The sequence below is a fragment of the Teleopsis dalmanni genome, chromosome 2 (assembly GCF_002237135.1).
Source record: "Teleopsis dalmanni isolate 2A chromosome 2, ASM223713v2, whole genome shotgun sequence".
In the NCBI taxonomy this organism is placed as follows: domain Eukaryota; kingdom Metazoa; phylum Arthropoda; class Insecta; order Diptera; family Diopsidae; genus Teleopsis; species Teleopsis dalmanni.
Window position 1 is genome coordinate 98,740,893 of NC_051847.1, and position 27,554 is coordinate 98,768,446.

General features: G+C 34.7%; 1 protein-coding gene across 1 annotated transcript; it reads right to left on the reverse strand.

Moving 5' to 3' along the window:
- Window positions 1-27,148, reverse strand: LOC119675156 (nucleoprotein TPR-like). The gene is made up of 3 exons (XM_038086345.1): window positions 26,882-27,148; window positions 8,681-11,097; window positions 1-3,012 (listed from the first exon to the last, which is right to left on the reverse strand). The coding sequence occupies exons 1-3, from the start codon at window positions 27,030-27,032 to the stop codon at window positions 1-3; spliced, it is 5,580 nt and encodes a 1,859-aa protein (XP_037942273.1). The 5' UTR covers window positions 27,033-27,148.
- Window positions 27,149-27,554: the final 406 nt, after the last annotated feature.

The following is a 27,554-nucleotide window of genomic DNA, read 5'->3' on the forward strand; positions in this document are numbered from 1 at the left end:
TTACTTATCAGAGGGTCTGCCAACGATTACATCTTTATTGTTATCTTCATGAACTTTAGTTGATGTGCCTTGTGGTGATGCAACATTTGTTATTTTTTGTTGTCTGTTAAATGTGGACGATGCTTGTTGTTTCCACTGCGTTGGAGGTGGCTGTTGGATGTTTGAACTGGATTCGATACTTCCGCTGGTTATGGTTTGACTTTGCTGATGTTTTTCTTGCTGTGCAGCTGCTTGGCTTGTACTTGCTTCTGTGCTTTGATTATCATTGATTGACGAATATTCAGCTTGGCTTTCTACGCACTCATCAACATCAACTTCATTATTGTCAATTTTTATTTTGCGACCATCGTTTCCACCTAAATCTGCATTAGGTGCATATAAATCTTCGTAGGCATGTTCTGTATCACCGTCCATTGGACCATCATCAATTCCTACCCTACCGTCATCTTTAGAATCAATGACAACAATTTCATCCTCTTGATCCCGTTGTGATGAAGTTGGTACATGATATTCTACGTCCAATAAATTGGCTTCACTTTTATGCAATGGTGTCCTTAAACGTTTAGGTCGTTTAGGTTTATCTGCATTAGACTGCTCAGTACACGTAGATGCATCCCCATCAAGATCCCGGGGACGTTTGTGAGCTCCAGATGATCCGGCATGTGTAGTTGTTACATTGCTGCTATAAGGTGTTTGTCTATTTTGGCTACTTACTGCAATATGTGAAGTAGAGCTAGTTGTGCCGGAAGTACTAGGCTGCTGATTATTAGAATCTTGGTGAATTTGAGGATTTGGTGAAGGAGAATTTTGAATAGAACCTTCGACTCGAGGTGAAAGTAGTGCTACAACTTGGGATTGCCCACCACTTACTTGCGGCTGTGAATCATTTTGCTGTGATAATTGAACACTTTCAGCTTCTTGAGAACTTTCTGCAGTGTTAATCGCACCCATGGACGGTATAGTAGCAACTGCAACCGAAGCTGAACTTGTTGAAGGCATATAATCCATATGCGATGATGTTGGAGAAGATGACATCGATTCTGCAGATGTACTTGCAGTTGTATGTACCTGCTGTTGTGGTGGAACTAGAGCTGTATTACTGGCGCTTCCTGTAGTAGAAGAGGATGTAGAACCACTTGCTGCTATTTGTTGACTATTTGGTAGTATAGCTGCCGAGCGGCTGTTTTGCACAGATATTAGTCGAAAGCTAGCAAGAGGTGTTTCACTTCCACGCCATGGTGTAACTGTAGCTGACTGTTGCACTGTGGATCCCAACAAAGGTTTTACATTAGCGGTACGTGGTGAAGAGTCTGAAATTGAACATTTATCGGAGTTTGCAATAGAACTTGTACTTGCTTTTGCAGACTGCTGAGGTCCAAGTAGACGATTAAGATTATTTAGACAAACAGTTAATGATTCATTGTCGCGGGTTAACCGTGCAACTAAATCTTTATTTGAAATATTTTGATCTACTTGTTCTTTTTCAAGACGAGTTATAGTTTCTTCATATTGATTCGTAATCTGAATAAGCTTATCTTCAGATGCTTGGAATTTAGTTTTGATTGTTAATAATTCTTGAGTTAGTGTCATTTTTGCGTCTGAGAGACCACTATTTTGCGCTTTAACTTCACCTAATGTATTTTTTAAATCATCATATTTTTTTTGAAGTTTTTGTTTTTCATCGTCGAGTTGTCGGAGTTCTCCGTTAAGTTTCTCTATTAAGATTCGAAAGCTGTCGATTTCTGCATTCAATGAAGATAAATTACTTAAACCTTCATTACCTTCACTAGTGTTATTTGTTGAAGTTTGCATAGCATTTTGTCCCGTATTTTCTTCTGATGCATTTCTTTTGTTAGATAACTCTAAATATGAATCCTTATATCGTTTAGCTATTTTACGAATTTGAATTTCTTTATTCTTTACATCTTGTAATTGAACTTCTTTTAACTCTATAGTTTCAATATGTTTCTGAATTATTTCCTCCTTTTGTAGAATTTTATTTTTTAACTCCATTAGCTCTAACATAATTCGACTATTGGTACTTTTAGCAGTCACTAGTTCATCTGAAACCTTTTTATGTTCCTCACTTAATGCTGCTAATTGTTTTGATAAAAGAGCGAGTTCAGTCTCTAATCGGACATAGTCGGCCTTTAAATTGTTGTTTTCATCTGTTGCTTGTTTTAAAATTTCCTTCTCATTTGTCAACATTTTGGCTAAATTCTCTCTCTCCATTTGCAATCTTTTAAATTCCTCTGGATTTTTGTTTGTTTTCTCTACTAAAGCATTAGCTCGATGGCGCCATTTCATAGCTTCATTTTTTGCAGATGTATTTTCTAATACTAATTCCTCAATTTTTAACGTAAATTCATGATTTTGCGCTTGAAGTGGAAATAGTTCCTCTTCAATTGAACTTATTTTTTCATTAAGCTCCTTATTTCGGGCATATAATGAATTTCTTTCTTCACGTAAGACACGATTACTATCAGTCAATGCATCAAACGGCTTAATTTTTCTCAAAATTTCCTCGTGTTTTGTTGCACACACTACTAAGACATTATTAAGAAATTCAGTTAAGTCATTGACTTTTTTTTGTAGAATTTCTTGTTCTGACAACAGACGTGCATTCTCAGCCTTCAGAATGTCTAGTTTTGCTAAAGTTATATCTTTTTCTTTACGCAAAAATTTAATAAATTGCCATAGTTGTTCGTTGGTTTTGTTGTCTTCATCAATATTTGCTTGACTATTATCAAGAACAGAAATATCTATCGCAGATGAATTAGGTGAAATTGACGTTTTACTATCCTGAGTTACAAGTGAAAGTTTGTTAGTTAATGCTTCCATTTGACTATGAAGATTTGAATTCATATTATTTATAATACTAAGACGATTTTCATATTCTTCTCGCTCAGTTTGATACGATTTTATGGAATCTTTATAAGCTTTTTTCAATTCATCGTATGCTGTTTTAACGGACTCCTGCTCGGCATTATTCTCTTTTAGTTTATCTTGTACCTGAAAAAATAAATAAATCGTATCAATGCGAATACAAATTAAGTTTTTCTGTATGATTATAACTGAATAGTCAACATACCTACACATGTGTAATATGAAAATAAATATTTTCATTATATTACTTTATATATTAATATGCCTAAAACGATTTTGAGTGGCATTTATTTAATAACATATTTAGTTGCTGTGTGATATGGAAGTAAAACAAATGAAAATCTAGTATGTGTAACTTTTTTCTTTTGTTTTTTGTCAAAACATATATAAGTTCTCAATAACAACCTGACACATAAACTTGCATTAGAAACGCTCCTAACTAATTTGAAGCAGAGTTCAGGATTTATTAAGATGTTACTATTACAATGCTTGAGGTTTGAGTTGATTTATTATAAACCCACCAGCAAAATAAAGTGGCTATTTCGTTTGTATGACCGAAGCGCTTCTTTGTACTCTAGATTCTTTGGCTTAATTATATTGAGGTATGTTCCACGAGCTATTCGCAGTAAAACTCAAGTAAAACACAAGTAAAGTACAAACTGAGAGCGTAACACAAATAAAGTACCAAATTTCACTTTCTACACAGATTTTTATGGAAAAGCTTTGTGTAAAATCTGATGAGAACAGTGCCGAGCAAATAAATAATATAAAAATTTAAATTCAAATCAAAACAGCTGATTAATTCATCAATACAAATTTCACTTGAAATAAAATGTATGAGTAAAGACTGTGTAGCATTTTCAAATTTCGACAGGGATGTTACGCTCTCTCAGATACTCTCATTTACTCGAAAATTTGCTGGTGGAACGCTCTTGTGTGTACACCGTATTACTCAAAGTTACAACGAGTTATGGCAGCATTAAAACTGTCAAAAAGTTGACAGTATTGTATTATAATTAAAAAGAAGACTGCTAAGCGATTATTTGAATACCAGACATCAGAATCAATCAAACTAATATTGAATATAAAATGTTTGAACACACATATAAGCCGTCTTTCTGTTTGCTGCTTATCCAATGAATATCCAACTAACAGCAGACAATATATAAGGCAATTTAGCAATAAATTTTAATAACTTCGTCTATGAAGCAAAACTTCGTAGCTAATTTATTATAGGTTGTATTTAAAGAATGTTAGGAAGCTCCATATTAATTACATTCCTTGAAAAAAACGTTAATTACCAACTTAATTATTATTACTGTTAACACTTACTATTAATTGTTTTGCCCTATCACCAAAATAAGTATAAGCAACTGATTTTTGAATCCCATACCACGTTCACACTGTCTCATTTAGTCACCTGCTCATTTATATAAGTGGAAAGCGTTCACATTATAATGAGCTCATTTATACAGCTTTTAGAACTTTTATATTGTAAAAAAGCTATAAAAGAACTTTCATTTGTTTACAAATAAAACACAAAGAAAAATATCGGTATTGTGTAAAATAAATATTTCGAAATGGAAAACGCAGAAGATTTAAAAAATATATACGTGTGTAAAATTATTAATAATAGAAAGAAAGCAATATTTGAATATCGTAAATGTTGTGCAATGCACCAAAAAACTATACTTGAAATAAGAAAAAAGCAAATAGCAATACTTTCCAAAATAATTGCTAGGAACCGTAGGAAGTACTGGACTTTGGTTAGTACGTTCAGTAATAATTATTAAATAAAGTTTAAAATTAACATTTCTATTTTCAGAAAAGAATAAAGAAATTCTGAGAAGTGGATTTCCAGAAAAATAGTCAAAATTTTTTCAAAGAATATTTTCGCATGAGTTTGGAATGTTTTAAGCAGCTATATAAATTATTGAAAGGACTACAGAAAAAGATACCTTTCGGATTTCCATTTCTTTAGAAAAGAGATTTGCCAATGTGTTGTATTGCCTTGGCGCGTCGGCTGAATACAGAAGCGTAGCACATCTGTTTGGCGTTGGCAAGTCAACCGTGTGTATTTACCTGCAATTATTTTGTCAGGAGGTGTGGAAAATATCTAAAGATATAAATATCTTTCAGTAATAGTAAATTGAAAAGTTACCCATTGCACCCAAACATTCTGGAAACCAAGAACCTCAAATCCTCTGATGCACTCATTCACCTTGTCGCTTGTTTATGGGAATTTATTCATATACAACAGTGAAAGAATTTTCCACACCTCCTGACAAAATAATTGTATACCGTTTTCTTTATTAAATGTATCCTGGGAGAGTCAATGACTCTTTCATTTTTTAAAAACTCATCACTAAAGAGACAGTTAGAAAATTGCATTACTCTAGAGGACAAAAGCAGGGTGATTAATGGTGTCAGAATACCGGTCGGTGACTCTTCATTTCGATTTTCCACCAATGTTATGAAACCATACCCTTATGATGAACACGCTAGCATTGGTCAAACAACAAACAACTACCAATTATCTGAATGTCAAAGAGTGATTGAAAATGCTTTTGGGCAGACAAGATTCCGCAGAATAGGGAAGGATATTCACAACAGAATCGAAAACGCGAACTGCATTATACGATACTGCTGTGTTCTTCACAACTATTTAAATTACAAAAGTGATGTTGTTGCAGCTAGTTGCAGAACGACAACAACCAGGAGAAATTTCATTATAAAATGACGGCGATCTAAATGAAGAGGAAATAATACATTTTTTTAGTAAATTTTATTAAAAATTAACCTAATCTTGATATTTAATTTTGTAGCACTAAATAACTTAATCTGATTATCTTAAATTTTTATAAAAAAAAAAAAAAGAAAGCAACTTAATCTAAATTATAAATTATGTAATATTATTAATAAATAATTATCGCTAGTCATCACTGGAGTCATTGTCTCCAGTGAGCCAAGTATATTGAAAGCCTCTTTCCATTGATGACGCGATACGCGACGAAACAACATCGCTTTCTTCCATTAAATTCAAGAACCTTGCATCTGTGCGTTCTTGCAGCTCGATGTAACGGTTCTTTACATCTATCAGATTCTGAAACTTTTCCAAAAGGGTGTCATTCATATCATATTTTTTTTCTTTTTTTTTGCAGGTACTTCATAAAGTGCTGCATCAAAACATTCGTTTTTGCGGTCATTCGTTTTATTTTCAAATGTGTACCATATTTACAAATTATTTCTAAAGCGAATACGAATGAATAACAGAAACGGTCCGATAGAATAGAAATTGTGCCGCATTCGTTTCAATGGAATGGGGGTTGATTTGTTCTCTATAATCGTTTGTTTTGAATTTTAAAATCAAATAAACAAATAATTTAGAGTATTTCAATCACTCTTATAGTATTTCAAATAATTCTATTTTTGCAAAGAAATATTTTATATATTTTGTGTGCGTTTGGATGCCTGCGCAAAAGTAAAGAAAGTTGGATGTGCGTAGAGATTTGCAATAATTGCAAGAACAAAGTACGTAAATTAGGTTTAATTTTCTATTATTTTCAATGCAAAAGTTGTTTAAACAGGTAGATCTAATGCAAAAGGTTAACTTAAAAAAACGGTTTGCGCAGAATTTCCTTCTTTGTCGATAGTTTTTTATGATGTAACAAAATAAATTGCTTCACATATTTACCTTTTCCTGGAAAATAATTTTATGCATGATATGGTAAAAATATCTATTTATGACAAGAGAGATTTTTAGAAATTTCTTAAGAATTCCTTCAGAATTCCTACTTTACAAAGTTTCTTGTAAATTATTTGCAACACCAGCAAGTAGTGCATCTTCGGAAAGGGTTTTTTCAGTTGCTCGGAACTTAATATCAGAAAAAAGAACATTGATTTCATCTAATCAAAGATCTATCAATCAAATCATGTTTTACACAAAAATCTTGAAAAAGAGGAATTAAGTCAGACGATGCTCAACATTTAATTTGCATATTAAATTAAATTTGTGAACTGTAAAAACTGTAAAAAACTTATTATAATTTTTTTAAATAAATTTTTGTTCAAAATTTTTTTTATATTTAATTAATATATTAAGTCATATTATATATGTAATCAACAAATTACTATTATCAATCAACATTTTAAATAATATTTAATTAATAAAAAAACTTAAATAAATAAATTTGGGTCTTACTATTTAAAAACACATAATTTTTGTATGAACTGAAAATCAAATGCTTAGAGTACTCCCAACTACTTCAACTACTTTTAGAATGTTTAGAGTTAGAGTACTCTAAACAAACGAAACTAATATTTATTCCATTCCATTCTGTTTTTATGCCTATACATTCGTATTTGTTCGTTGAGAGTGAGAGTATGCTACCATTCTAAACACAATAGAATGCTTTGAAACTGAAATCAAATGCGCGCGTGCAGTACTCTAGTACTTCAGAACCTTCCGACGTAGATATTGGATCTACCGATGGACGTGGAGATGAGCATGGCGACAGCAACGAAGCATAATTTGATGACGGACCCAGATTTGATTTATAAACACATTCATTATTTTGAAGAAGTCAAACAAATTTGTGAAAACTCACCTGCAATACTTTGGAATACTAATTTTGTAATGTTATGTATGGGCAAATTGTCTAGAAAACAAGCAAATTAAAGTGATTAGCAGCAACTTAATAAAAATAAATAAAAAAAAATTAACAAAATTACTTTCAAGTCTTTAGTGCATGTTTCAATACACAAATTATTATTGTAATTTTCCATTTCAATTATGAAATAATTACTTAAACCTTTGTGTAAAGTTGTGGACCTTCGTTTGCACCTCTAACGAAGTGACCATGAATTCCCGTAATTGTGGAAGTTTTTCCTCTCATAATTCCAAAAAGTGTCTCTCTATACTTTCCGACCACGCATTTCTGCTTCTTTTTATTTTTTGTGTCTGAAAATATTTGATTTAACTAAATCTAAAATTAATTATTTAAATATCTATTGCACGTTAGTTTTTGAATTCAAAAAATTTTATTAAATACTAGTACGCTCTTCTTTTTACTATTAATATGGATTCATCTGAAATAAACAAACTTCACTTAATAATATATCACACTAAAAAATTAAATATATAATTGATATATTAAATCATTTATATACATTTTATATATCAATTTCATATTCAATTAATAAAAACAGATTTTATTTAATACTCACTTTTTCAATGTACATGTTTACAGCTCAGCTATTTTTGAGTTACATTTTATATTTAAAAATATATCATACATACTTCAAATTTTGGTCATTTCTCTTGCGGTAAATTTATTTTTTAAGGTTTGCATTCACCATTTTTGATCTAAAATGAGCTGATTTATTGTAAATCATGTTCATTAGTGATTATAATGAGCAAAGCCGCCTAAATGAGATAGTGTGAATGTACTATTATGAACTCTCGCAACGCCAGATACTTATCAAATTGTGATTGCCTGTCTTTTTACGATTTTACTTAATCTTATAGCGTAGGAATATATATCCAACATACCATTATTTAAATCAACTAAACAGTTAAATTATATAACACAACAAATTATTATAGTAGTACAAATATGCTAATTTACTTAATTAGCATTTAAAAGAGACGGTAGAAAAACTATCACCAACATTTACCATATTTAAATATTGTGTATAGTTTTAAATTGTATACTTAACAAATGGTTAAAACTACTATATGACTATCATACGAATATCATATAACTCTACTTGTCATTTTTATTTTTATTTTTACCTTAGTTAGTTGTTCAATACCAGATGTTGTTGGATTTTCCGGAATTGTTGACAGCTGTATTTCTGATTCAAGTTCAGTGATTTTCGTCTTTAAATCGAGTTCAGAACCCTTTAACTCTGCAATTTCTTTTTCTGCTTTAGTACAATAAACTGAATGTATTTCGTGTAATTTTGTAACTTCTGCTTCCGCGTTTTGTGACATTTTAAATAGTTGTTCTGTATGTGCGCGCGAATTAGTTAATTCGGTTTGAAGTGAATTTATTTCAATTTTAGCTTCTTCACATCTTATTTCTAATTCTCTCACTTTTTTATTTGCTACTGTAATAGGATTATCATTACTTGACGGTGTTAAGCTTTCTTGTAATTTTTTGCTGAGGTCATCAATTGAATTTGATTTTATAGCTATTTCTTCTCGTAGTGAAACAATATAAGTGCGTAATTTTTCTGCTTGCTGCTTTTCTTCCTCCATACACATTTTCGCTTTATCTGCCGCCTGTCGTTTATAACTATTGATCATTTCACGGAAGCGATCTTCTTCTTCTTGAAACGGTCGACGTTGTGCAGAAAGTTCCCGTACAGTGTTATCTAAACGCTGTTCCATCCCTGCCCGCCCTACCATTTCAGAACGTTCTAAATTCGTTTTAATAAGTTCTATATTATTAAGTAAATGATTTTGATTTTGTTGATCACGATAAAAAATTTCTTTTTCCGATTGTAATCGAGTGATCGTATTTTTTAACGAATTATTTTTATTGCGCAAAAGTTTCATTTCTGTTTCAGCTGATGAATATCGCTTTTTAGTTTTTGAAAGTTCATCTTTTATGTGTTGCAGGTTCTGTTCGTGCTTTGCTATAATGCTGTCATAATTTCCATCTTCTAAGTCACTAAAATTTTCTTCAGCAGATATTTCAAATTCTTTCTGCGATTTAAAGCACATTTTTTTATATCGTTCAGTTTTTTCTAATAATGTGGAAATCGTGTTCGCCTGTTGATTTATGGTTTCTTGCATGCTTTGAATTTTCGCTGTGTAATTATCTATTTTTTCCTTATAATATGATTCGTTAATTTCTAGTCGCACATTTTCCGATTCCTCTAATTTTGTACTTAAATCTCGCACCAGAATTAATAACTTCTGATTATTTTCGTGTAATTCAGTTATACTGTTAAATGTTACAAGTTTTTTAGTTATAACATCATCTGTAGTTGAGAGACCTCCACAAATTATTGATGGACCATTGTTAGTAATACCCATTCGCAAATGTTCTAGTTCTTTCAATAGGTAACACACTTGCCGGCTTAAATCATTAACTTTACGTTTTATTTGATTATTCTGACTAGTGATAATCTCTTCCATTTCGCCCTTTTTACGATTTAAGTCTTGTACAATATTATTAAACTCTAACTGTAGACGAGAGTTTTCGCGTTTCTGCTTTTCTAAATCTTCAGACGTATTTTCATAAAGAGAGTATAATTCGGTAAGCGATATATCACTTCTAATAAGTCGACTAGCAACAGCAGCAGATGGGGCAATTTTTGAAATTGCATGGTCAACATCGTCATCTGCTTTTTGTTTCATAAGTTCGTTTGCATGTTTTAATTGGATTTTCAATGATTCAATGACCTTATCCTTGTCCTCTTTTAATTGATCCAGCTTGACTACAGTCACTTTGAATTTTGTTTTCAATTCACCACATTGATCACTTGCATCAATCAGCATTTGTCTTAAGTTCGTTACAGCGTTTTTTAACTCATTCTTTTCAACATTTGAATCGTCCGAAACACTTTCATACAAATCAGCTAATTTTGTTTTTGCTTCTAACTCTTTTTTATAAAATTCCATCATCTTACTGGTTTCTTCATTTTGTTTTAATATTTTTGTATTTAAATCTTGAATATTTTGAGTTAGTGCGGCAATCATTTGCTTATATTGTTCACATTGATCCTGAACAATTTTTAATTCTTCCGTTTTTTTATTCAAGCGGGTTTCAATAAGTAGAGTTTCAGTTGTAGTTTTACTTTGAATATTGTGTAATTCTAAACTGGTCCTACTTAACTCGTCATTTAAAGTTTTTATCCTATTATTTAGCATTGTACGTTCCTGTTCAATGTGTTTCTCTTTAGAGTCATGAACAGCTTCTTTACTTTTAATTTCTTCCACATATGCTAAAGCTTCACATTTCGCGTTTACAATGAAAGTTTGCAATGAATCTCGAGGTTCATCAATTGAATTTTTTGCAATACGTAATGTAGCAAGATCTTTTTCATAGGAACAAATAGACTCATTTAATTGTAGGCGTTCTTGAGTGACTTTGTCTAACTGATTTCGCAGTTCGTCAATATTTTGATTACAGTCTCTTAATTTCACTTCGTAATTCTGTACTTGGGATTGCAGCTCCTCAACTTTTTGTTCATTTTCATCTAAAATTTTAAAATACATAAAATTGTTAAATGTTTAATGGAATCCAACTTTTAAAAATTATATAGGGTTATAGGGCGATTGAAGTGTTACCTTTCAAACGATTATATCTTTATTGTGTGAAATAATTCTTTATTGATTGAAATTATAATAATTTGTGAAAATAATTCAAATTTCAGAATCCATACTGGCAAATATTTTAGTCCTCACCTTGCTTTCCAAATTGGCCCAGAATTCGAAAACCATTGTGTGACCGAAATCAAGTGTGGAACCTGATTTTTTAACAATTATTGGTTCACACGAGCTTTATGAGACGGTATCTTGTCTTGTGGGAACGTCCATGGTCTACAACCATGTGTTTCACTTTTTGTTGCTTTGGTAAAAGATCATGTACCTTATGGAACTTGGAAGGCTTTAATTTGAGCTCATTTTGATATGTGTGTCGGATGCCTCGCTGAAATATTTTCAGTTCTTTAACATTAGATTACCACTACGACGTTGATTTCGTGCAAATCGAGCCTTTACTTTCCGAACCAATTTAGGTGGTGTTGCTGTTTTTTACGTCTACAAGCGTCCTGTGTTTGGCGACGCTGTCTGTGCTATTATAAATATATGATAAGATACGCAAACATTTTATTCACTTTTAAGTGCTTAACCCAAATATATCGCTATCACACTATTACGTTTGAATTCCATTCAGACGCAAATGCTTAATCAGCGTTATCGTTGGCAAAATCAGTTTGACAGATGTACATGTGTATAGTTGGTAACACTTCAATCGTCTAACCCTGTAGTAAACGTAATTTACATAAATCTTAAATATTTTTATTGGTATGTTTTGTCGACAATACTAAAGCCTTCGATAGAGTTCTCTTGAAACACGTAGTAACTGTTTAAGTTTAAGCCCTATTTTGTTCAATCTTAGGTATTATGAATTGCAGAGGTGAAAGGGATGGTCAGAGGGTACAAACTAAGAAATAAAATTAAAATAGTTTATGCAGACGATGTCGTATTACTTCCAGGCAATAAAAACGAACTGCAAACAAACAAATATAATATAAAAAAATGTCCACCTCGAAAACAAAGTCCCTAAAAACCCGAAATAGCCTCTTTGATGCAAACTTGCAGTGTACGAAATTCCTACAGAGCAGGTCATGGAATTTAACTACCTTGGAGCTAAAATAACATCATCAAAGGTCCTAAGTGCTGAATCTACCACCCAAACAAAGTCGCTCGTGTAGCATGTTGTCTTAGAGCTACTATATGACGAATATTTCTTTCGTATAAGCATAAGAGGAAAAATATTTAAAACGTGCGTTAGATCTATATCGACTATGCCATTAAGACAAAAGCCGACCACTGAAAACTACTGAAAATGTTATCCAAAACTAAAATCCACACTCTGCGCTCGATAGCTGGCTTCACTCGTCGGGATCGAATTCGCAATAACAACATTAGGTGAATCTACGAGGTACTGCACATAATTAAATAGAATAGTCGGAGACAGAAGTAGTGGAATCTACATGTTTAAAGAATGGAAAATCATCGCCTGGCCAAGATTGCAATGGCAGAGAAACCAATAGTCGCGAGATTAACCAGTCGACCGCCAAAGGGATGGCGTGAATGCTGGACGTCTGGATCTACAGAAACAATCATTTGATATGTCATAATTTCACATAAATATATCCAATTCAGTTGTTGTATCAAAACAGGATCTAATTCAATAATAAAGAAGAAAAATATTTTTATATACATACATCTCAGTAGACTCCATCTACCAATCTCTGTTTAATTAAAAAGTTATTCGAAAAGTTCTTTGGGTTTTTTTTGTGGAAATGAAGATGGCTGTTAACATGCTGAAACACAAAACATTAAGTGAATTTAAATCTTCAAAACGAGAAACATACGCCTTATGATTATTTCATTTTTCATTCATTATTATTCTGAGAACATCCTCCGCTCATCGGAGAGGATGCGCTTTTATGAATCTTACATTTTCTTTTTCAAATAGATCTTATATCTATCTAAGACAGATTTGCATCCTGATAGGGGCCATATGCTTCTCTAATAGTAATTTTGTTCTAAAAAAAAGAGTACATTTCCGATCCATACACTATACGCCATAATTTCTCGCATATCTGCCCTGTACAGGAATATTCACAAAATGGTGGATGAATATCGCCGTAAATATAAAAGGAACAGTTAGACAATTGCGACTTCCAAAATGATAGAATATGGATTATATTAGAACTTTATACATATAATTCCTCTCTTTCTTATACCAAGCTTACACAATTCAATTGCAAAACTCTACCTACGAGCCAGGACCCTAAAACATTGTGCAACAATTTAAACACATATTTCTTCCATGTAGCCTCATTTTCTGGTTATAGAAGCATTTACTTATCACCAACAAAATATTTCACCTTACTTTTGACTCCCATCTTAAGTGTCTTTTTTATTGTATTCAATGTGGTAAATAAACGTCAATTTATATAAAATCTCTGCTTTTGCTATTACGGTTCGGTAGCAAGACCACACTAGAAATATAATTTAGCATTTACCCAGCAACTTAGACATTTGTATTTGTTAGCTTTTTCAATGCTAATATTGTTAATGAATAATCTTGCATTTTTATGTGAGCATCCATTTTAATTGCAATCCTAAATTTTGTGTTGTTTATGGTAATATTACATCTGTATTTCTCGCTGTGTTTGTATATTTTTGTAACTAATTATTAAAGATTTTTCGTTATGTCACCTTTAATGGATACGAAATGTTTTTCAAAACATTTTGCAATAGATAGACTGTGATGAGATGAGCTGAAGGGTAGTTGCCAGAATTATCCTGTAAATTTATATAAAATTTATATTCACAGTTTTTTCATTAAATTTTAGAAGTGTTGTCCTGTCTGAAAATGGAATAAGATCATACATACTATTTTAAATTTAGAATATTTTCCATTTTTAGTTCCAAGTCGCAGTTTTTGTTGTTGTTTATTTTTTAATTTTAGTCAGTTTATAAGGTGCGCGACAAAAAGATAAGGTCAGTTTGTTTTTTCTTTGTGGAACTCAATTTGAGTGATTACTCTTTGGATCTTGTGGATTTTATTGTTCGATAGAGAGAATGCAACAAAGAAATTCTAATATAATGAGTAAACAAAGTCCCGTTAGTTTTAAATATATCAAAAAAGAAAAAAAAGCTAAATATTGCTGCGACAAAATGATAAGGTCAGTTGCAATTTTTGCATTGTTTGGTCAAGTGAGTGTTCCGTTTGTATTAAAATTTGATTTATTTTAATAATTAAATTATTAAACAGTTTTTGAAGAGAAAATGGGTCGTGGTAAGAGTCTCACTACTTACGAGAAAGGGTTTATTGGCGGAAAGGTTGTTGACGGAGTTGGAATGAGACAAATCGCCAAAGACCTTGGAAGATCACTGTGCGTTGTACAAAATTATTTGAAGGATCGAGAAAATTATGGAAAAAAAAAGAGTCCTGGTCGAAAAAAAGTACTTTCCGCGACCACAGTGCGCTCCATTGGATGAATTGCCTCAAATTCTACTATAAGTGCAGCAAAAATTAAGGCAGAGCTTAAGCTTACTGCATCCAAGAGGACAGTACTCAGAGCCATCAACGGAAATGAATATTTGAAGCGAGCCAAAATGAAAAAAGTTCCTTGCCTCAATGCTAACCACAAAGCGAAGAGGCTTGAATTCGCTAAATTAAACATGTCAACCAATTGGCATCAAGTAATTTTATAATAAATAAAACGAAAATAATTTGTAGGTTTTAATGACTGTTTTTTTTCTTTTAGATGATTTTTTCGGACGAGAAAAAATTCAATCTTGATGGCCCAGATGGTTTGAATTATTATTGGCGGGATTTAAGAAAGGAGCCTCAATATATTTCAAAAAGAAATTTTGGTGGTGGTTCGTTGATGGTGTGGGGAGCATTCAGCTCTATTGGAACATTGCCTCTCGCAATTCCGTCAAAACGCATGAACAGTGCTGAATACCAGGAAGTACTCTCCACATGTTTGCTGCCTTTTCTTGCTGAAAATCGAGAATCGCCGCTTGTTTTTCAGCAAGATAATGCAGCGATCCATGTGAGTCGGTCAACAAAGGAGTGGTTTGTGGGCAATTCAGTGGAAGTCTTGGACTGGCCCGCGCGCTCACCTGACCTGAATCCCATGGAGAACATGTGGGGAATTCTTGTACGTGAAGTTTATGCCGATAACAGGCAATTCAGCACTGTTGCTGAGCTGAAAGTGGCCATATTGAATGCCTGGAGAGAAATTCGGCAAACAACGCTCGCGAGCCTGGTAGGATCGATGCCGGGCGTATTTTTAAAACAATCCAAAAAATTGGAAGCCAAATTAATTAAAAAAATTTATTCTGTTCATTAATAAACTTGTTTTCGTAAAAAATTGCAACTGACCTTATCATTTTGTCGCAGCAATATTTAGCTTTTTTTCTTTTTTGATATATTTAAAACTAACGGGACTTTGTTTACTCATTATATTAGAATTTATTTGTTGCATTCTCTCTATCGAACAATAAAATCCACAAGATCCGAAGAGTAATCACTCAAATTGAGTTCCACAAAGAAAAAACAAACTGACCTTATCTTTTTGTCGCGCACCTTATGTATTGGTTAATTTCCGTTTTTATTTTCTGTTAAGGGACAGGTTGTGGCTCCAAAGCTCAATCTTTGTGTTCTGACGGAAATATGAACTTGTTTTAATGGCTAGTATCCTATTTTTTTCTTTTAGCATTCAGTTCTCTCAATGGAGGCATTAGTCGCCAGTATTTCGCACTCTACTTTGATAAGATGTAATCCATTTCTTTATTTATCCTTATCCCGTTTTTTTAATACCAGTCACACTCACTTTATCAGTCGGAATTATCTCTCTTAATTGTTAAACCAAATAGTTTCGTATGTTCTTGATTACTAAAATAAGATTCTCAGCACTTAGACCTTTACGGTGAAATGGGTGGAATCTAAATTATTCATTCCATACTTATAAAACCTTTATAAAAACTAAAAAAATAGCTCCTCCAAAAACATTACAATTTTTGCTAGAACAAAACTTTTGTCCAATAAAATTAAAAAGTTATATAATAGAATAAATCTTAATAAATTTATCAACAAGTAACTGTTGATAAGTAACTGTTTAGCACTCAGATATATCCTGATCTCAATTGAGCTAGTGCAGTTCTTGCTGCATGGGGGAGACGTCGTTCTTCCAACGAGATGTTAGGTCAACGCCTGTTCAGAACCTTGCTGTCTGGCTACTTTGATCTCGAAGAAGATCCTGCAACTGTGTGAAGGACTATAATGTTTATATTCGACCTCACTGATGTTAGCTCCATTGTAAAAGGTGTCGGTTTGTTTATGACAGAAAGCATATAGGACGACAGTTGATTATGTTTTTTTACAGGAAGCATTTTCCATTCTGCATGGAGATGAAGGTCCAGAATTTTACATGGATAACACCGATACGGGCGCCGATGTACGCTCTATTTGAAGGTGAGGATCGAGACCTATGTAACACCTCTCCTGATCTTTGGGTCACAGTATCCGAAAATGAAATTCAAAAGAACACACTCCACCTGCGTAAGTTTAGGTTCAATCACAACCACAAAGACGATCCCTTTAAGACGCCAATCTCAATGGTCAGTACAGCCGAAGCTGCGAGCCCAGGCCCCTGTGGTACCAGACTCACACCTCCGGTCGGCTGTCGTAAGTGAAATTCACTTACTATCAGTGATACTCCAGACATCATCGGGATGGGGCCCATAACGGACGGATAACAACTAAACACGGATAGGGAAATCCCTGCACGATAGGAATTATAATATTCCCGCGGTAAGGTATGCCTGTCATATGAACCCACTGCAATCCAGTCAGGCGTCGGAGAGTGTGGCGTAAAAGGTCACAAAATCCCTGAGAAGCTCCTGAGCTGATTCGAGTAGACGCATCCGTGATGGTAACGAGGAACATCCAATTGGGCAGAGAATGGCTAAACCATCGAAAGATGCAGCCGTATACGCTGTCCAAAGAGAAGGCAGTTGCAACAACAATGAAGTCATTTCGTGCTTAACGAAAACACCATGTTAAGCATGAAAGAGGAAGTATGCATGCAAAGACAAATAATGCATAATAATTATAATTTCAGAGTTCAAACACCTATCAGAATCGAGTCCAGTAAGATCCATATTATGTCATACTGGAAGAAAACCACGTTTTTAAATACGGCTTTGATTACCGTTGCCTACCACGGTACACTGGGAGTCCTCGAGAGTCTCTTTGGTTTATTAGATAGAAAAGCGAAAGGGGTGATATGAGCTTGTTCTGCCAAGGTGTATGCTGTGTCAGACAACAGAAACTAGCCATTTCGAATCTTGGTAAGGAACTGTGAATCGGATGCAGGAGTAAAACACTGCATTTTTTCGGGCGAGCGCTGATGTGTCGGTAACCTGAGATTAGCAAAGCAAAGTCCTCAGAGAACTGGGGTAGGGGTATTATCACCGAGGGTACCTGTTCCTGGCTATATCATTCACACGATACGCTGGTGATAAACAAAATATGGAAAATAAAATCAACAACAGCAACAAAAACAGTAACTGCAGTAATGAAAACCTAAGCACAAATGGGGAAATCAGTGAGGAAGTAAATCTATTTTAAAGGGGAAGTATGATCAATCGATCACCGACAACACAACTAAGCAATGGTCAAGCGGAAAAAGAGTCTAATGAAGTAGGTAAAAATAACAATACCACGAATCTAGGAAGTAACTATTTAACAGACGATCAAATAGATACAACAGCGAAAAATCAAACAATTCTCTGCATGTTAGGCGAGCAGATAAGATCATTGCTTGACATGCTTAAAGAAAATGGTGAAAATTGGCAGTCTATACATTAACCAATAAGAGATGCAATTGAAAACAATTAAGTTCTCTATGAATTTTATGCAATAGAAAAGCATGATGAGCAAACTAAAATGGCAATAAGAAAACACGCATGTCATCATGACTTAAGTTGACAGAGTGACAAAATACGTGAAATTAGAAAAGAGATAACACCAGCTAAAAGGGGTGTAAGGCCTGATATGACAACAACAATTAAAGATGGACAAATGAATTTGACAACGGAAAAAACTACGCCAGTGGTCGCTACTGCAGCAAAACGAATAAAGAAAACTGATATCGATGGAAAAGAAGAACAATTAACATGGACAAAAGGGAAAATAAAGAAAAACAAAAAATCGAAGCAGACCGTTAAAACTCGGCCCAAACCAAATGCGCTGACCATATCTGCAGCAGCAAATATTTTATACACAGATATACTAAAGAAAATAAAAGGTGACAAAACTTTGAAAACACTTAGCGAAAGTGTGAAGGCGTTACGTAGAACGAGAAAAAATGAGTTGATGCTAGAACTTAAATGTACACTCTAGAATAGTGCTGTCCAGTTTTAATCTCCAGCAGAAGTTGTACCACAGGAAGCAATTAATGTGGCAACAAAAACACCTTAAAATTCTTGAAAAATTTGGTGCAAAAAGGCTCCATGTTAGACGGCATTCCGAATATAGTCGTGAAGTTAGCGATATGTAAAAGTAAATAAGCCAGCAAACCGGCGGGGTTAATGATCTTATAAGCCGCGTCGCCAGTGGCTGCACCTTTACTAGGATCGGAGTAGGTTCCAACAGTTGTACTACTACTACCAAACAACTGCGCAGTGATGCCAAAGTCCCTGTAGACAAAGGCGCGATTTCAGAAAACAGGAATACAATGCAACGCAGTGATGTCTAGTGTAAACACAATTGAGGAGAAAGCTCTTGTTCGTTTTCCTTGGGAAGCTGATAAGGCCGTTCGTAGGCCAAGGGCTGAACCAAATAAGGAGGGATTAAGTGCCAAATCTAGATACAAGGCTGCGATAAAACTCTGCGCCTGCCTCGGAGACCGGAATGATCTGTCGAAGGAGGAGAAGGACAGGCTAGTCTGGGCAAAAGAGAAGGTAGAGAAAAGTTGAGCCTTTTACGCGGGTAAAAGGTAGTGCGAACTCTCTGATTCGAAATTTGCTAATCGAATCGAGGAGGATATGGAATGTAAAAGACGGCGCTCAACGAAAAGCGAAGGTCCTTCTGGAAAGCGACAAAAGCGTAAAGATGAGGCTGTACTTCAACCGAAAACTGCTACGAAGAGGACGAAAGCCGACATTATTAAAAAGCCGGTTCTGTCCACATCTAAGGTAGCAACAGCAACAAAAACGAAGAAAGCCGATGAACCCAAGGAACAGGAGGCGTGCACATCTAAATTAACAATGGCGGAGATAGTGGCCAAGCGAAGCTTGATTGTGGCACTTATCGACCGCAGTGGTCCACAGGGACAAACGGCAGAAACAAAATGAAAAATAGTAGAAATGAAGCTATTAGATGCTATGTTCGCCAAAATGAGCGCAGAACCAGACGCTCCAATGCCATCATTTGACGGTGCCGGCTGGTTCAACGGAGTAAAGCTACTGAAATGTAAAGATGACTCGACCATGAACTGGTTAAGAGAGGCAGTTAAAACACTCCAAGGCCTATGGGTAGGAGCATTTTTGGAAAAAGTGGACAGGAAAATATCCCGTCTTTGCCTTAAGCGAAAGTTCTCATTCCTCGAGTGGTGAAGCCAGAGGATGCTCTTTGTCTCCTACAACGACAGAATCCGGATGTGCCAACAAGCGATTGGAAGGTGTCAAAGGTCGTCAAGCCAGGTATTGTAAATACAGATACACAATACGGGAAGATGTCGTGGGGAGTAGGAAGCGTGTACCTTCGCCTCAAAAAACGACACCCGACCGATAGTAACTCAAACACACTAGCTGCGGAGGAAAACGCAGAAGATCTTGGTCTCGAAGAAATTCTAAGCTCGTCTCTCAATCTTCGCGAAGAAGAGGAACCGGGTGAGATGAGTATTGAAACCAACCCCGGGGAAGAATCGGAAGCTCATGCTAAAGATTCTACACATAAACCTCCACCGCAGTAACTACGATGTGGCTTTTATCCAGGAACCATGGTTGGCCTCGGGCAACCTAGTCTCTGGGTTAAACGCACGAAACTACGATACATTTATTCCACATGGGGTAACCAGGGTAAGAACTGTTATACTGGTAAAGAAATGTATTAATTCGTATATTGTAAACCCTCTCTCTACAGATGATCTAACGGTGGTGGCGGTTGACGGCGACAGAAACATACTGCTTGCGTCTTGTTACATGTCACACGAGAAAGAAACACCATTAGAAGAACTCCAAAGGCTGGTAGATTTAGCCGGCGAGGGAGAGCAAAGTCTGATCATCGGTACTGACGCCAACGCACATCACACGCTTTGGGGAAGCACTGACATTAATGAGAGAGGTGAGTCTCTTTTCAATTACATAATATAAAGCAGGGTTAGTGTTCCAAATAGAGGAGAGGAACCGACATATGTTGGACCGACCTCCAAAAATGTTCTAGATATAACACTCTTCACGGAAGATAATGTAGCGGTGACGAAATGGAAGGTTCTTAACGAACCATCCTTTTCAGATCACAAATGTATTAGTTTCGAAATAGATTTCCAGTACCTGAAAAGCAGAAAAGTTCTAAGAAATCCCAAACAAACGAATTGGGACCTTTATTGAAAAATTCTGAAACGGAGACTGAAAAAATTACGAAAATTGACTCTTACGTGGATCTGGAAGCTAGGTTTGACCAACTTACCAGAGCCTTAACTACAGCTCCTACGCTCTAGGAGTTTTTCTGGATATTGCGGGTGCTTTCAATAATGTATCAACGCAAGCTGTTTTAATTAGCTTAGGTGATGTTGGTATAGACTCGGCCACATATCAATGGATTGCAAGCCTTTTAAGCTGCAGATAGATAAGGGCAGAATGGAACGACTTAACTCTAACCAGGGAAACATGTAGAGAAACCCCGTAGGGAGGCGTTCCCTCACCCCTTCTCTGGTTGCTGGTAATCAATCAAATTCTTATACAATTTGATTGTAAAGCTCCGAAACTAATTGCATATACAGACGACATAGCTGTAGTTATAACGGGGAGATGCCTATCTACTCTAAGTGCGTTAATGAGCGACGCTCTCAAATCAATTTACAACTGGGCAATCGACGATGGCTTAAGCGTAAATGCAGAAAAAACTGTCACAATACTTTTCACAAGAATGTACAAGGTCACAGTATGGACGCCACCTAACTTAAACGGAACTCTTTTGCCACTAAAAACTCAAACGAAATATCTTGAAGCACAGATGGATAGCAAACTGGCGTGAAAGCCCAATGTAGAGGAACGGGTAAAGAAGGCAACAAATGCTTTATACGCATGTAAATCGATGCTGGGAAGTACATGGGACCTCTTACCCGCTCTTATATATTGGTGCTAGACACCTATACTAAGACCTATATTACTTTACGGTATAGTTTGATGGACAGTTGTGGAAAAGAAAACGTATGTAAGACCTCTGGAAAAGGTCCAAAGACACACGGCGATTTGCATCACCGGCGCAATAAGAACAACTCCGACGACAGCTCTTGAAGCTTAACTAAACTTACCCCTGATTGATATCTTTGCCGAGAATATGACGGCAAGAACAGCCAAACGACTACGCATCACTGGGCAACATAACCGAAGATCTTTCAGGCATAACTTTGTAAATCAGAACGCCACTCTCGATTCGGATTATATGATCCCAATCATGTATCCAGGAGCAACGATAAAAACTGTTATCGAAACCGAAGGATGGAAAAAAGGCATGGTACCAAAATGCAACACCATAAATGTTTTCACAGACGGTTCAAAGGTGGAATTGGGAGTAGGAGCTGGCATCTATTGTGCGGAATTGAGCATAGGAATGCTGTTTAAACTTCCCAACTATTACAGTGTGTTTAAAGCAGAATTGTTTGCAGTTAAGAAAGCGGCGGAGCTTGTATGTATGGATGAAACGAGAAACTGCTGCATAAATTTTTATGTGGATAGCCAAGCAACCATTATCATCTAAAAATGTTCATCATCATCATCTAAAAATGTTGTAGAATGTAAGGAAGCTATAGGCATACTAGCCTGCAACCGCAGACTTTGTATGTACTGGATTCCTGGTCATGAAGGCATAGAGGGGAATGAGACAGTTGATGTTATTGCTAAAAACGACGCAAAACTTTCAGAGGAACAAACGAGCGAAGAACTCAGACCTCTGAAACAAATACATAAACTTATGGACGAGCACATGAAAAGGTAAGGAGGCGGAACTTAACCACCTGTAGAATAGCTAGAGTTATGTGTAGTTACATATACGAAGAAAAGTACACCAAGGATCTTATATCGTCTAACCGAAGGAACTGCAGAACATTAATGTCAATATTTAGTTCTACTACTTAATCCAGGTAAAAATCAGATTGCCCCTCGGCATACTGACCTCTGTGCGTGCTGGACGCAATTGGTAAAGTTTTTGAACGAATTATCGCGAATGGGCTACAAATAACATTAGAATTCTGTAATGCCTTATGAACAAAGCAAATTGGATTCAGAAGTGGTAAATCCACAATAGACGCAATTCGAATGGTGACAGAGATAGCACGTGAAGCTACTAGTGGCAACAGGCGAAGATTTGGCGATAAAACACTGACCTACAGCAAGCTACTGACGCTTGATGCAAACAATGGCTTCAATACAGCTGGCTGATCAAAAATGGATTCATTACGCGATCTTGAGATCCCAGGTTACTTACGCATGATCGTAGTAAATTACTTTGATAACAAAGTTATTTTCTATGATACAAATGAGGTAGTAAAGCAGTATACCGTATCCAATGGTGTACCACAAGGATCAGTGTTGGGACCGACACTGTGGAACAGTGCTAAGACTTGAACACAAAATAACTAACATGAACAGAAATGCTTTTATTTAAAATGTGATTGTACAAGAAAATAAGTAATACATCAGTCAATAAGTCGTACGACTGAGACACAGATGGCGCTGCCATTGTCAAATCTATATGACGTTCATGAAGTACCAACCTTCAAAAGACTATGTGTAAAATTTCATGACATTTCGATTAGTCAGGAAAAAGTGACAGCCATTTAAGTGAAGCTACTTTTGCTATTTTCAAAACAATGGATTCAAAACAATGGATTCAAAACAATTTCGTGTGTTCATTTATCATTGCCTCTTGATGAAAAAAAATAATGCTTCATCGAAAAAACCATTTGTTATAGGTTTGCTGAATTTTAACGTGGTCGTACTGACACCGATGATTCTGGCCGTGCAATTGAGGTGGTTACTCCAGAAAACATCAAAAAAGTCCAGAAATTGGTTATATCTGATCGTTAATTGAAATTGTGTGAGATAGCTGAGACCCTAAAGATATCAGAAGGCAGTGTGTTTACAATTATGCATGTACATTTGACTATGAGAAAGCTCTTTCCATTTTTAAAACAGGCGGGCACATAGAACGTTTTGTAGTAAATGTTACCTGAATAGATTTTGACTCATTTGGTTTGATACGCCAACTTTTCATTCAGAGAGAAACATTGTTACGGCAGGTTTGTAATTTGATGAAAGCACGAACTGGGTCACTGTCAACTGATAAAATAGCTGTAGCGTCTGCAAATGTACCGATAACACTCTCATCGGTAAGGGGAAGATCCGCAGTATATAAAAGATAAAGCATTGGTCCCATTATGCTACCTTGAGGTACTTCTGTTCCTATATCATGAAGTACTGTAGTTTCGTTTCCATGCTTAATGAAAAAGTGCTTTGCCGAGAGGTATGATTTAATAAATATGAAAAAAATTTAGGGGTAGATTCAGTTTTAGTTTGAAAAGAAGGCCCTCATGCCATACTCGATCAAAAGCTTGTGAAATATCTATAAATGCCGCAGCGCAATATTTCTTACCATCTATCACACTATGAATATGTCTGACAAGTCTATGAATTTGTTCTATTGTGCTATGTTGTGCTATGAATGAGTCTGTTTTGTTGAATAAGCGATGTAAGGCGGTTTAGAAACAGAATTTCCATAACTTTCGACAGGATCGGAAGTAAACTTATTGGGACTTATTAGATGTCGATATGATTTGACATCTTCTACGCTTTTCCCTGATTTCGGTATCATAGAAATTTGCGCTATCTTCCACTGTAGCAGAATAAACACCCTTATTATTTATTTTTGTTTTAATTACAATGTTAAGTAGATGAGGCCATGCCTGTGATCAAATCGTACCCTGGAACTTTTTTTTTTCTTTTAACTTTGCTATTACATCCCTAACTTCATTAATGGAATATCTTTTAATTAGAAGTTCTAATTGGTAAGGCTCTTGTAGAAAATTTATCCTTTGTTTCATGATATCTGGTATATTTAGATTATCATTTGGTTTAAAGACCTGGTCCAAATATAACGCGAATATTTCTGCTTTTTCAATATCGCTTTTAGCCCATGAGTTTTCTATTTTGCGTATATGTGGTTGATAAGCAATCGGGCTGTTATATTTGTCCAGAGAATACTCTTTCCAGACGGAGTATTTTGTATCACATGAAGCATTTAGGTTTTGGAGGTATAGGGACGTGCGATTATTGTTGTACTTTATAAGAAGGACTTTAACGAGTTTACGTAATTTGTAAAATGCGAGTTTTATCCGCAGGGAATCTCGTCTTTTGCCAATGTCTTCTTATCTCATGGATATTCTTGCTTAATACTTTTTGAAGACGGAGGAATTGATTCCCAGGCACACATTTGGACACATGAGTTAAAATGCGTTACTGCTTTAGTCACATCAAATTCAGTTTTCAACTGGACTTCGGTATTTAGTCCAATTGTAATTAGTTGACGATAATTGTTCCAATCAGTATTTTTGTTATGAAGAATACATTTTTCCATAATTTCACAAGTCATTGAGAGTGATTACTGGCTAATAGTCAGATGACAAATCGAAATCGGACTTATAGGTAGTTGTCTCGATACATGTTCGTATAATAGATCTATTAGAGGCTTGATGTAATGTACCTTATCAATAAATATTGGTGGACGTTTCAGTACTTTTGATGGAGTATCATTAATTTTTTAACGATTGTTCATTTATTTCATTGTCATCTACATGTAGGTCTGCGTATCGGTTTGTTTTGACAGGTCCATTTAGTCAGTATGAATGTAGCTTGGTTTGTTTTTGGCTTGTTTGGTTTTTACTTGGACTATCGCGTTGACGTCCGCAAAAGATCCAGTTGACGTCTTCTAAAAATGCGCCAAGCAGCGACATCCGTTTGTTCCACGCTATACAAATAGAGTCATCTAGCTAACTTCACTTATTGACATCTTCAATCGTAGCAACTCACTTGTATGTAATCTATATTCACTTAAAACATCTTCAGTGACTGAGACCTAACGAAGCTGACTAGCATTATCCCTTGAGGGAACGTTGCGATCGTAGCAGATTCTTATTATTACTGAAACCGCATAAACGTGTCGAATTGCTGAAGCTGCTGTAAAAAAAAAGCCACTTTTCCGGTTTCCCAGTAAATATTGACAATTTTAAATAACTCCATTGATCACATGCGTCGCATGCTCCATTTTTTCATTTTCCATCTTTTTGCATACGCCGCATTGTGCTGTCCCCTTCTGGCTACCGGATGACATGTTTTTTACCTTGTAATGGTTGCTAATTGGTAATATTTTCTCCGATTACTTTTAAAGCAAATCGCCTTCACTACTAAGCTTTTTTAAATTGATAATGCAGAGGTACCACAAACGAACTATCAACGTCACTCTTATTTGTCCTGTTTTGTTTTTTAACTTTTGCTTTTTTTATTGATCCTGTTATTTTTATTAATTTTTTTCCTTTCCTTTTCATCATTGATTTAGTTTGTTTTTGTTGCTGTATTATTCACTTTATTGAAACTTTTTTAATATTAACTTATGTTTTATTATTCAAATTATTAATGTTAATCAGTAAATATAATTTTTATGTTTTTACGTAAGTTATTGTTATGCTATTCACTAACTATTTAAATTATTTTTTTTTCCTATTTAATTTCTTACCTTATTTTTTTAAATTAGCTTTAAGGTACTGGGTTGTCTCTTAATGCATTTACAATAAGGAGCAGGTCGGGCGAAAAATGAAAATACTTTGATTTCAACCCGTCAGCTCGTGATGACTGCAAAATTGCCATTACACATAAGACTTGGCACAAATTTCACATTCAACGCACCAAGTATGATATGTAAAGCCCGCTTAAAGAATTAAAAGGTGTACTAACAACTACTTCATATATAATACTGTTAAATAACTGAACTTTACCTATTTCAATTTAAACATTTCATTAATTTAGTAGCCGAGTAATTACTATTGAGTTTATCTAAGTATTCATTTACTTTCGAAAGACAATGAATACTTGTGTTTTATTAAACAAAAATACTAAACAAATAATTCTTAAATTTAGATTATGTAAATATTTTATTTTGAAGTTAACAAATGTCTAAAAACATTTGTCGTCGAGTCCAGTATTTGAGTCATTTTGGATAAAAAGTATAACTAGACGTTTAAGTGAGTTCTACAAATTCGAAATATTAATTGTTGCATACAGACATAAACTCAGACAAATTATATATTATAGACAAAACAATGCATAGATGATAAAACTTTTTAGTCCAAATACATAATGAGCGATGCTTAGATTTAAAACTGCATACATTCGCAGTACTGTTAACGCAAAACTTCCTTGAAGTATCTACATAATATAATTTTTACTTACCGAGGCGATTGATAGCAGCTTTTCCTTTGTAAAATGCATCCGAACATTTGTTAATAAGCGTTATCAATTTTTCTTGAGTTTCTGATGGTATGTGTTTTAACTCATCCTCTGATAAAGAATTTTTTAAAATCTGTGGACCGACGAGATCCATTTTGTATATTCGTGTACATTAAAAGACAAAACTTAGTATGTCACCACCGACTACAAGCACAACAAATTATTGCAAAAGAATGATAGCCCGCGAAATCATCAGAGATGCCATATTTTGTACACTCAAAAATTTTTTCATAATTCAACATTAACCAAAGATTATTTTTGAAAAAGAATACTTTGTTCCTTCAAAGTTATAAAAGTAAAGTTATAACTCTCAGTTTCTTTTCTTTATCTTTTTTGTTCTAGGTATGAATACAGCATCGATGGTTTTCCTATGATATGTAATAGACAAAATTGCATTTACTTGATACAGTAGTTGCATCGATCGTTGCTTCGTATTGATGCAATATCGGTAAATTATCGATTCTTTCGCTTGCTGTGTCGTCACATCAATTTTAATTTTTGACAGTTTTGGTGTGGGGAATATGTGTAGGAAAATTTTTTTTTCGCTATTGCACTGTAAGGATGGAAATTTTTACCAATTTCCAACCTACTTTCCAACCAACCTAATTAGTGTGCA